We start from the raw sequence: 12,364 nt of genomic DNA, 5'->3' as shown, positions 1-12,364 counted from the left end.
TATTTCGAAAAGAAATTAAACGCTTAACAGTTCTTTATAAATATGTAGATAAATATATTTATTTTCTTACTGATTTTATTCATAAATGTTGGGTGGAAAGAAGACAAAATATAGAGAATTGAATGGTAAGATAAGAGGCTGATATAAGATATATATAAGATTTTCCGTTAAATGTAGTATTTAGTTTTGATTGAAATCCTTACTTTATAAATCCTTGAGATTTCTTTTAATTAATTAGAATATTAAATATGTTTTAAAATTCGACGTTCCTTGATCTACGAAACTTGCAAATATTGCATAGGCAAAATTATTTTATTTGTCCAATTTTATATTGTATCGTAATAAGAATATTTATTGTATTGAGAAATTTCAATCACATTCACTTTATGACCTAAATAAAAACATAAAAAATAAATTTTTGAAACATTTGTTATTATTTTGTGGTAGGTAATATGTTCAGTTAAAAAATTACATTTCAACTACTGCGTATGCTAAACATAACCAACGAAAATTTGCAGTGTTGATTGTCCAAAAACCGGTATTTATTTTTAAATTTCTGTAAACGATATTGGTTGTAGTTAGTACAATGGAGCAAAACGATTTAAGTCCATTTTCTCCAAGAAGTCCATTTACTTCTAGGAGTCGACAAAATGTGACTTCTAAAAGGCTAATGCCTGTAAACTTTAGAAAATCATCGTGAGTTGCCATAACCTATAAATGACGCGCTCTTTTATCATTAAAATATTCTTTTAGGAGATTCAGTGTCTCCGGAAAATCCACACAATCATTACAAATAATATTAAAGTCTTCACAAAACTATGTGGAGAGATTTGGTCAACCACTACCAGTTTTAATCACAGAGGCCTTAACTTTTGCAGACCGTAAGTGTCTTGTCATTAGTAGTAGTACTGTAGTATAAAAATATATACTCGACAATATTTTAAATTAGGTGTAGCTAGAGGTCCAACATTTGATCATTCCAAATTAGCAGAGGCCAGAGAGACAGGTTGAATTTTTTTAGTATCCATGTTTTGGGTATTGTTATGGTCTATTTGAAAGTGTTTGGTGGAGGTTTTATGTGTAAGAAGCATCTGACAAATTTGTTATTATGGATGAGTGTAAATGATAAAAATAATATGCATGAAATAGAGGAAAGCTCTGTTTGTTAAGAAAAGAATACTAGTAAAAAAACAATTACCATTATCAAGATTGTTTACAAATTTTAAACATTCCTATATATAGTTTTCAAAATTATATTCTTGAACTAATTTTAAATTGAAGTCGGTTGAAAAGAAATGAGGTTAAAATAGTAAATTGTTTAAGAAAACTTTTCAAGTAAAATTCCAAATTCTTTTATTGTTTTTTAATTTGATTGGATTGATTACATCATAAACCGTATTTTTAGCATCGCAATTTCAATTTTATGATTAATTAAAAATTAATTTTCTGTTTAAAGTAAGTAGTAATTCAGAAAATGAAATAAATCAAATTAAAATATAATCTATTGTAAGAAGAATAAGCCAATTGAGGTAAATGATATGTACATTTCATAAATATATAAATATACATACATTTTGATGTGGTTTAATTTAAACAATATAAAATTACAAAACAAAAAGTTGAATAGAAGTCTAAAACATGTTTTATTATAAATGATTGTATGTATTTTAATAAAATATTTAACTAACAATACATTGATTTAGAATAGAACTATCTTTAAATTTATTTTTATTTTCTATTTCGTGTAAACTGAAATTACTTATTATTAACGATTTAACTTTTCGATAGAGAAATATACTATTTTCGGAATCAAGCTTGTGAACATAACAATACAAGTAAACTGTTATAGAATCATAATAAAGCACCAATTAATATTTTAGGTAGCGCCGTTGTTTCGGCGCGAATTTCAGAATGCGGATATGTTTGGGTTGTGTGTGGTCGACGCCTCCTAATCTGGCAGTACCGACAGACTGCAGAAAATCCTGGCACTCCAACGAAACGGAATTTAATGACCCAGTGTTTCGAACTGCAGCTCCCCCAGAGTGACCTGGCCCATCGGGCGGAATTGGTGTCCGTTTTCTTACCACACGGACACAACATTCCAGCTTGTATAGCAGTGTCGCCAGAAGGTAAGATATTTTAATAAAATGCACAATTTAGTGTTTTTATTGGATGTTTAGGAGTTGTTAGGTATTGGCCGGCCATCGCACATGACGGTGTTACTGTGGAGAAATCTATCGATCTTCAAGGGCAAGAATGTGATAGTTTAACAGAAGTGGAAGGTTTGGGTTGTATTTTGGCAACTACTACATGTACCATAGTCCTAGTGCAGCCGACGTCGGTCGGTGGAAGGCACAGTTTGGAGAACAAACCTCTTGGAACTCCCAATGGATGGCTCGGAGGTATTAGTAAGCGAATGTCGTCGTTAATTTTTGGACCTATCTCCACAGAACAGTCCACTGAACCGGTATTAAAATCATCCTAATATCTCCCCAATATATTCAATTTTTTATAATTAATTTCAGCGGTTGGTTAGAGTATTGAGTGTTACCAATAAGGAAGACAACACGTGGACGGTTTACGTTTTGGCCGGTCACTCGCTACAAAAGTGGTCTTTATCAGATAGGGACACTGAGAACTTAGTGTTTTATGCTGAATTAAATCGTTTAGTCAGGGACAGCTTTCACAACGCTGTTTGGGATAACTGTATTGGTGATCAGACCGACATTGATACTTGGCTGTTAGATATTCAACCTGACAATGACGGTATTCTCATTTTGGCTGCCGCGGTTAACATGCAAATGTCTCCTCAGGTAACTTTTTGAAAAGTTATTTCTTATTCCTGTATATTTAATACTAAAAAACCAAACGGTGTATATGGTTGAAAGTCAATATGATTTTTAATAGGATTAAATACAATAATTTTCATAGAAACAAAGTTATGTTTATAATTTGTTGAAACTGAATGGTTATTTTCCACAGGTTCACTATGCAATGATTTCCATAGCTACTGCTGGTACCCAAGCTCCAACCAGTATCAGAAATTTTATGTTGCTTAAAATATCATCTATGTACAATGAAGATAATCCCGGAGACGCCCTCTTATATAGATTCTTGTATTGTGGCAATCAAGTGTATTTGTACAATCAAAAAAGCATTACTGTGGTGAAACAGCAGCAAGATCCAGATGTTCTTGAGTTCAATTCTCCTAAAGACTTCTTACTAGGTGAGACCAATTCAGTTTAAAAAAATAATAATCTAATATTTTGTCTTTAGGTGGGTCAATCTGTGTGAATACACCAGTGTTCTTTTCGAGGAACAGCGGTCTGGTTTCCGTCTCATCCAACGAATTTAATTGTGATTTGTTGAATGTTAGTCAAAATGTCAGTTTGTTGGCTGTGGCTGACACTTCGTCCAACGAATCTGTAGGCATTACCAACAATAACCTTTCTGTCTACAATATGGACCCCGAAGAATTATATGAGGCTTACAAGGATTCTTTAAGTCAGTTGAAGGCGGCGTTCATCTTTTATGTTCAGAACCAACAGGTATATATTTTGTTTTGTATTTTCTATTAGTCAGTTCATACAGTATCAATTTCAAGGGCGCCTGTGAAGAAATTCTCAGCGTATTGTATCCCATTGAGACGACTTCAACTCCCACTATTGATTCATTGCTAGATAAAACTGTTATAAAAATTTGTAATGATCTTTTGGATGATATTCCTGCCAAAGATCCCAGATGGACAGATAACGCAACCTTAGGCATAGGAAGCTCTTATTATATGCAAATTTTGCCCCAATTAGAAGACAAGCAAAAGGCGTTTTCTTTGTTTTTGCGATTCTTAAAAGACACTGGTTTATGGCAACGGCTGGCTGCCTGTTCAATAAGAGATACTGTGATGCCAACTATTCAAATTTTAGGTAAAATATTTTACATTGTGAATTTAAAAATGTATTTATTTTATTATCTTCAATGTGTAAGTTGTTCAAAAAAAAATATCCATTTTAGCCGAGTTGTCCGAGAAGATCATCGCGGCGATCATACTAAAAAGTTTGCCCGTCAGCTTAATCTTGGAGAATGCTATAGAGAATGCAATTAAGGATTCAGATATTGAAAGAGACAATGGACTTACCAATCAAGATATTTTTTATAGAGAAGTTAGCAAAGTGGAGAAATGCATACAAGAACTGGCTAACTTGTCTGAGGACGTGGCACACTCGAATTTAAATCCAGAAGAAATTGTCCAACACATCTATGATAGCAACGAAATTATTCTTGTAAGTTAATTCAAGAAAATTGTAAATTTGATTTATAGTTTAATGTTTTCAGACCGTTTTAAATGAAGTGATCCAATACAGACTTCAACGTGCCGACACCTTTGCCCTTAACGAGGTCGGCAAATCTTTGCAAACGGAGTACATACCTTGGACAGCAGCTAGCGATTCTGAGGGTCTAATGGATGCTCTCCTGTTACAGGTATAATATTCTTTAACCACAATAAACTTGATTTTGTCGTCAAAATTTCATACATTTTTATTATCATCGAGAGTTACGTACTTTGTAAACAGTTTTATTTTCATATAAGTATCTTAATATATGTTTCGGCAATATGTATTTGCTTGGTGTAATTTACTGTATTTTTAGCATTCGCTGACTTTCACCTATGGCATGAAATTGTCTAGCTCTTCACAGCTAAAAAGTGACTTAGTGGAACAATTTGTTGCGTTAACAGATTTAATTTTGGATGGAAGAAAGTCATATTTGGAAAGCATACGCGGCACTGACAGAGAAGCTGCGATTTATAAACAATATTGTACAGATAGACACAAGTTGATAAAGCCACTTTGTAAGTAGAACGTTCATTTTATAAATTAAAGTGCTTTTTTGTAACAAATTATTCACATTATAGTTATTATCATCTTTTAAACGATTTCAAATATATGTAATTATATTTTAGTACAAGACAACGAATATGAAAAAGCCGCCCAACTTGCCGAAAAGTATTTGGATTTTGAGACTTTGGTCATAATTTGCGATAACACCGATAACAATCAACGTCTCGATGAATACATCGATCGTTTCAGGCAAGACGGTTTTGCAGAGTACATGTACAATTGGTTTTTCAAGGAAAACAAACAGGGCAAACTAATCGATAGATACCGTCAAGTAGGCAAGTCGGATAATTTACAGACACTTACCAAATTTTTGTCAGATCATCCCTCTTTGTCTTGGATGCAACACATATTTGACAAAAAGTTTGCAGTGGGTGCTGATACGTTAAACAATTTGGCCTCCACGGAAGTAGATTCCTTAGATAAATATAAAACTTTATTGAGTATGAGTAAACTGGCAAAACTTGCTGGACCCAACACTGCGGATGTTGATAAATATGTTGATGCTATCAATAATAAATTGAAATTGGTTGGTTATCAGAAAAATTTGCCTGGTTATGTTTTACAAGGGCATGGTTTTGATGTGATAAACCCGGGGGTGATTTCCGCCAAAGATATAATCAATTTGTATATTAGTTCCGAATACACAGATGCTACAGAAGTAGAGTTTAGGAGTGCATTGGAAATGCTTAAATATATAACGGATTACGAGTTACGACAGGAATTAAACGTGAAGATTTGGTGTAACGCAATTCTTAGAGATACTTGGGACTACAAAAATTTGAATGAACCTATGGCTGTTTTGCAAAGTACTCTATTTTTTAAAATCATCGAATTATGTTTAGCGTTAGGTATGTAATTTTTTATAAAAGGAAATTTTATGGATAAACTTATATTTTATTTGTAGGTGCTGATCCTAGTAACTTGTTACCTCCTTTGGATCTGTTAACTGATGGTCTCACAAAGTTGGAGGATAATACAAACTTCCAGTTTTTGATAAAAACTGCGTACGATCATTTAGATCATGTGCAAGTAGTTGACAACTAGTATCAAATTTCTTATTTTTATACTGTTCTTAATTTAATATTATATAATAATTTAATAAATAAAACTATAATTAGTAAGAAACATTTTTATTTCTAATATACATAACCTTATAGGAATTCGTTTCATTGAATTGAATATTGACATTGAAATGATCCCCAAAAACGGGGATACTAAATTAATGTATTCTAGTCAAATCCTCAATCATTTTCACTAAGTGCTCAACAGTTACTTGCTGACAAGCATCAGCCACCTCCTTCATCTTCTCCTGGGACAAATCCAGAAAACTTTCAATCAAGTCCCCATCAATAAATCCTTCGCACGCTTCAGTTTTAATGTCTGTGTGAAACGCCCTCCAATAACTATGCTCAATTTTTCCAACCGACTTGATCACCGTCGACAATTTTGTTTGCAACTCGAGCAAGAATTCGTAGAAGTTTTGCGGAATTTGAGTAACCAAACCTGAAATTAAATTAAACTATGTAAAAAAAATCCTATTTGTGGTTAAAGACTCCATACCAATAGCTCCGCCAACTGTACCGAATAAAACACATCCCCTAGTGGGCGTCGAAGACTCGCCAAGATTCTGCATGACCAGCGAACCGTGTCTAAAGACATTTATCATGTCGCCCACATGAAACTGTCCAACTTCCTGCATCTGGGCACGTTCCTCGTCCGTTGTTGCAGCACTATCTTTCTGGCATACGAAGAGGTTATAGCTATTTTCGGCGCCCAAGAATATATCGTCGTCAAGGATCTCAATGGCCGTCATCCAATTCGGATTGTAATCACGAGAAATCTCTTCGAAACTGCCCTCCATCGTTTTGTACTTGGATAATCAAAACAAAAAAGACGTTATATTTTTTCCCAAGCAAGAATAATTTTTATTACAATACACAGTACTCACAATTCTGTATCACATAATTTGAATGAAAAGTTATTGGCAGATATTTGGCCCCAAACATAGCTTTCCTTTCAAGTCATATAGAACTGAAGTATAAATAGAGTATAAATGTAATTTATATCAGTTGAAATATTGACAATTACAATAAACCAAAGACTTTCTTGTAATTTAACTGAATAATAAAATATTAATAAAGGTCTTTAGCTTATCAATGTTCAAACATAACAGAAAAGGTATGTAATTTAAGTACCGACTTTTTACCCAGAGTTCGGAACTGCAACAATGTGGCTTAGCTTTTTAACCACATGCCTCCTATTTGAACACGTCTAGGTAGCGACAATGCGTCATATTAAATTACAAATGTTATTATTTCTGTGAGCTTCATTCAAAAGATACTTACATGGGACTAATTATTTCATTTTTTCTTTAATTTAGTACCTAATTTTTTTCTTTGTCCTGCATTATAGAACCATTGTGTTTCTACAGTAATTTAATCCAGAATGAAAAATATATTCTAATTAATTGCAATCAACGTCTATTCTTCAGTCACTAAATCAGCCATCAAAAATCTGCAAAGCCGCATATTTACTTGATTCACATAGTCAACACGAATGGCACCTATGGATTTATATTATAAAACAATTTAAATTCATTCTGTTAGCCATTTGCTCATATAATCATGATTTCTGACGTATACACACATATAGTTCAGTATAGTTCACTAAGGTAAATTACGTATTAAATTACATATTTTCCCATAAATGTGAGTCAAGAAATAAAAACAAAGTATCATTTACACTCAATTGCTTCTTACTGTCTTAATTATAAATGAGTTATTTGTAGTGTGGATTCCAAAAACATTATTATAATCGCACATCTCTTTTTAAAATATTTCATTATTGTAAAATTATTTAATTAACATTAATTTACAGATTTTGATAATCTTGAAAAGTAATCAATGTAGCTGAACCTTTGTAAAAATGACATTTTTGTTCAAAAAAGATTAGCTTCTAGATTGTTAAAATCTATAAACCTGTTTAATAATTATTGTCATAATCATTGTAATTTTCATTGTTCTTGGTTGCGTGTAACCACAAGCACTTTTCTGTAGTGTATTAAATAGTGTGGAATGATTAAGTCTTACATTGCCATATATAGAAATCTTGAATTTTGTTCTTTTACAGGTCAACAGGTGTTCACAAATAGGAGACATGCACAATATGTATCCATAAAACTCGGTTAACTTACATAGGGGTTCCCCTTCTAAAAAGATAATAAATATAAGTTTGGCAATATTCAGATATACTTTGTACGCCTTTCGAACTGCTGAAACGTGCCTTATATCTATCAAAATCAAAATACAGTTAGATATTGTTCACTTCTGAAAACTCTTGAAAGGATATATAGGCAATTTTATCAATAAACGAATCAGTTAAAAAGGGTAGGATGCATTCAATTATTTAAAATTATTGTAAATTAATGGTTCCGAATAAATAAATATTGTCGATTTTGCTTACCTGTAGGAGAGTCATGCTCCTCATCAGATCTCCAATAAGTATAAAGTCGCCTTTCGTCTTTAAAAATAAGGAGATGATATTATTGAAATGGGAACATTCCAATCGCAGTTCCTTCTCGGCAGTCCACTCGAACAATCTGACAGTGCTGTTTATACTAGCCAGTAATTTACCATTGAACTCGGCCAGCGAGTAACAAGCACCCTTAATTTCTTTTTCAGAGACTTGGAATAGCTTGTTTTCATTCCAGTGGAACACCAGCAACCGTCCCTGCTTTGGTTCAGGCTCTTCCGGATTTACAACGGCCGTACCTTTAAATAAAAATTAATGTATATTAAATTGAAAGATTCTAAAATACGTATTACCGACCTATAATAAAATAGGTGTTGTGATCAGTTCCAAGTTGACAAGAAATCAATGACATGGCATATTCCTGTTGCATCAGCTGATGGGCGTGCAATACTTCGAAGGTATTTTGATCAATGATCAGTAGACTATGGATTTCAACCTCTTGTCCGTAGTCGGGGACCAAACTGCTAGTGGTACTGGCGGCGCCAGCTCCGCTTGACTTGTTAACCGCTAAGCTGCTAACACTGCTGGAGACAGTCACTGACTGTGTCATAGTGGAGGCACTCTGACGGGCCGGGTTCAGACCTGTCGAGTCTTGGATGTCGATGCGGGAAGTAATAACACCGAACGTCTGTGACGCTTCCTGATAGGCAATGCGTTTCGGCGATTCTTGCAGGGGCACTGTTCGAATATGCAATTTTTGTATTTCATCAATAGTGCCTATTGTTACTGAATTATCTGTGGCGAGGGCTAAACTGCAGAAACATGGCAACATATACATAAACAAAATGGTATAAATATGTGGTAAATAATTACCTGTCTGGGTATGCTTCAGCGTTAAGTGAACACATATGATTTACTTCTTTCATATTAACATTGGAGAATACTAATTTATGATTTGACGAATAAATAACTGTGGGTCTATCCGAACATGCAAATACATTTGTGGTACTGAGCGAACGGAACGTCTTTAAAACGGTGGGCTGTGTACCTAAAGTGACTTTCTTCTTTTCGGTCAACGCTGTAATTTCTACACAGAAAACGAATTCAAATAAAAAACACTTGAAGTAATTTTAAAGTGACGTACCGTTGTTGAAGAGGAAATAGAACATGGAACCATCTCCTAGCGCACAAAGCAAGTAATTCTGGCCCTCGAAGTTCGTCATAAGCACAGATCGTGGGATAATTTCACCGCCCAGCATTTCTTTTGTGGCTTCAGTCAAGTCTGGTAAACGCAAGATTCTTACCGATATGTCGGTCCACAGACCCACTGCCACCACGTCAGACCTTTGCTTTCCTTCGCCTAGAGGACTGATATCAAGGCATGCAATTTCCACATCCAATGTGGTAAGTCTGAAATATACATGAATTTGAGATTTTAATTAGATTTGTTACAAGAATAATGTAATTACCCTTTAAGAATTAGCTCGTTAGGGTGGATTTCAATGTAGTAGAGATCAGATCCCGTTGATACGGCGATCTGAGTTTGATTGCATGCGACAACGCTTATGATTGAATCTGTTGGTGGCTTCCACTCTGCAAGCAAAGTTTTATTTTGGGCAGACACTAAACGGGCCGACACCGAAGTGATTTGAATTATTTGGTCGTGAACGACATTGCCACAATAGAAGGTCTGCAAATCTGCAGCAAACCCAGGTATATCTGTCTCCTCCACCTCCTCGCCGTTCAGGCTCAACACGCGTGTTTGTTCCACAAAAGCTAATACAAGTGTATTATCTAACGTTCCGGCTGAAATATATTCAGTAGTTAACCAAAGCATTGATAAAATAGCCTAAACTATGGGTCACTTTAACAGAGCAGTATTAAAAACTTACCGGAAGCAACTTGTATCGCCCACATGCCCTTGATGCTGGGCAAGTCGATGGATGCATGCTCCTGAATGCCAATTCCGTTGCGAATTATACGCAATGAACCTTCCTTGAAAGCACCCGAACAAGTGACCAATTGTCCTTGACCCTGGCGCTCCAAATCCACAACGCACATGTCTATGATTGGCGCAAGATTCGTGAACGATTCCATAACAGTCACATAAGAACCGTATTCATCCGCCTTTGTGTTCAACTTTATGAGTTGCGAGTCGCCCAGGCGAGAACCAATAAACAGAACGCCGTTGTCCAAATAAGTTATACATTCCGGCGTAACAATTTCTCCTGAGAATTTCCATGAGATTAGAAACACATTGAAAATGCCTCTATGCCCGCTATTAATACTAACAATAACTAAATAATTGTATAATCCATTACATGGTATTCCAGCAAGTTTTTCACTTTTTATCCATCGTAAAAATGTTATTAAGTGATTTGGAATAGTGGAATTGCTCGTAAATGATAACCACTCCAAGAAATTTAGTTAACACGCCACGTTATATAAGGAAACATCGTACTTTTTACCGAAATAAAACTTTTTGTATTCTCCTTGAATTATTTGACAATTTGACATTCAACAATATGAACAAGAAACCTGGATTTAAATAATGAAGACACAATTTATGCAAGTCTTTGTCACTTTTTCAAGCATTTTGCCATCAATATCAGATGATGTTGAAGAATAATAATATTTGGAGATCCCTGAGCAAATTAGTGAAAATTGGTTTGTGTATTTTTTTAATTTGAATATTTTTTATTTAGTGAAAAATTTCGTGGGACACCTTGTATTTTAAAAAATCTTATAAATTATTTATTAAATTGAAACTTATGAATAAACAGACAACTTACCAAGCATTTCAACTTTTATGTCTTTCACCACTTCATTAGTTTCCCCTTTAGTTTCTGTTTCCAAAAACAACATAAATAAGTGCCCAGCCATATCTCCTAACAAATATCTCAAACCTCCAGGGTCTACTTTTGCATAACATACAATAGTGCTTTGCTAAAATAGTTTTAATTTTAAAATACTGTAAAAACTAACTCAATATAATAATACCTTGATAACTGGTGGTGCTACAACAACTGATGTGATACCATCATGATATAAAATACTTTCTTGGCCAATTATAATGGCCCCTCCAAGAGGAGATGGTACTGGTATTATAATAGAGGCCTCAGTTTCGACATTGTCTTGTCTCCACGGAATTTTGACAAATTCTTTTTCCCTCCAGGATATTTCATGGGTTTTAACATGTCTCCCATTTACATCTTGATGAATGAGAATAAGTGTTGGGTTAGCACACCCATGGAGAAACTCAACATCATACACCTGCAACTCTTCCATTTTGAAGTTGGTTGCTTTCAATTCATAGTTGTCTTTATCCAGAGGAATTATTTTAAAGAGACCATCGTATAGTCTGAGACCAATAAAACGAGATTTTGGGTCAATCACGGCCAAGATACCAGTTTCTGAAGGTTTACCAATACGATCTGCAACATTACCATAAGCTTTTGTAAGAATTTCAATGTTCTCCCCATTATTCAAGCACTCCAAGATCATGGCATTGTAACGTAATGTAACGATAAAAAGCAAGTCCTTCTTCTCATGCTAAAAACAAAATAAATCATTAGTTGTATTGCAAAACAATGACAAACATTTAACATTACCTGTGGCCTGAATAGCTTCATAACAGCTACCTTGCCATATAAACCAATTTCCTTTATGGGCCTCAGACCCTCTGGTGTAACCAAATATATTTCGAGACGCGTATTTTTCGCGACAATTAAGTTTAAGTCTTGCGGCGACGTAAAGTTGCCTAAAAAAGAGGGGTTAGAGGGTGGTTCGATTAAGTCAATTTGATTAATAATTTAATACGCACCTGTAACGCATGCTGTTATTGCTGTCGGCTTGTGTGCCGTCACCACATAGTGATGGGCCATTACGAATTAATAGCTCTCAGCTTCACTTTAAATGTTATCCGAATTTACTGCACTATTTTTAACATGTTTTCACCGTGAACGCAATGAAGTTATTCACTATTGCCAACTGAC

The 12,364-nt window shown here is 34.4% G+C and overlaps 2 protein-coding genes across 3 annotated transcripts; one reads left to right on the top strand and one right to left on the bottom strand.

Annotated features, from left to right (window-relative positions):
- The first annotated feature begins 536 nt into the window (after positions 1–536).
- On the top strand, positions 537–6,023 carry LOC109602557 (nuclear pore complex protein Nup133). Of its 2 annotated transcripts, XM_020018963.2 has the most exons (14): positions 537–696; positions 754–881; positions 950–1,006; positions 1,881–2,129; positions 2,181–2,467; positions 2,526–2,813; positions 2,983–3,226; positions 3,277–3,548; positions 3,605–3,923; positions 4,012–4,280; positions 4,333–4,479; positions 4,648–4,849; positions 4,961–5,746; positions 5,803–6,023. In XM_020018963.2, exons 1-14 carry the CDS (start codon positions 587–589, stop codon positions 5,940–5,942), a joined length of 3,498 nt encoding a protein of 1,165 aa, XP_019874522.2. In that variant the 5' UTR covers positions 537–586; the 3' UTR covers positions 5,943–6,023. The 2 variants fall into 2 exon arrangements, with proteins under 2 accessions (XP_019874522.2, XP_049818107.1); XM_049962150.1 differs by lacking the exon at positions 950–1,006.
- On the bottom strand, positions 6,013–12,345 carry LOC109602565 (DNA damage-binding protein 1). Its single transcript, XM_020018974.2, has 12 exons — positions 12,193–12,345; positions 11,981–12,129; positions 11,370–11,921; positions 11,162–11,315; positions 10,262–10,597; positions 9,839–10,175; positions 9,514–9,779; positions 9,243–9,456; positions 8,727–9,181; positions 8,361–8,668; positions 6,459–6,768; positions 6,013–6,401 (listed from the first exon to the last, which is right to left on the bottom strand). Exons 1-12 carry the CDS (start codon positions 12,251–12,253, stop codon positions 6,118–6,120), a joined length of 3,426 nt encoding a protein of 1,141 aa, XP_019874533.2. The 5' UTR covers positions 12,254–12,345; the 3' UTR covers positions 6,013–6,117.
- Between the last annotated feature and the right edge of the window lie 19 nt (positions 12,346–12,364).

This window comes from Aethina tumida, chromosome 1 (genome assembly GCF_024364675.1).
Source record: "Aethina tumida isolate Nest 87 chromosome 1, icAetTumi1.1, whole genome shotgun sequence".
NCBI classification, from domain to species: domain Eukaryota; kingdom Metazoa; phylum Arthropoda; class Insecta; order Coleoptera; family Nitidulidae; genus Aethina; species Aethina tumida.
Note: the sequence above shows the minus strand (reverse complement) of the source record. Positions and strands in the feature narration are given on the sequence as shown.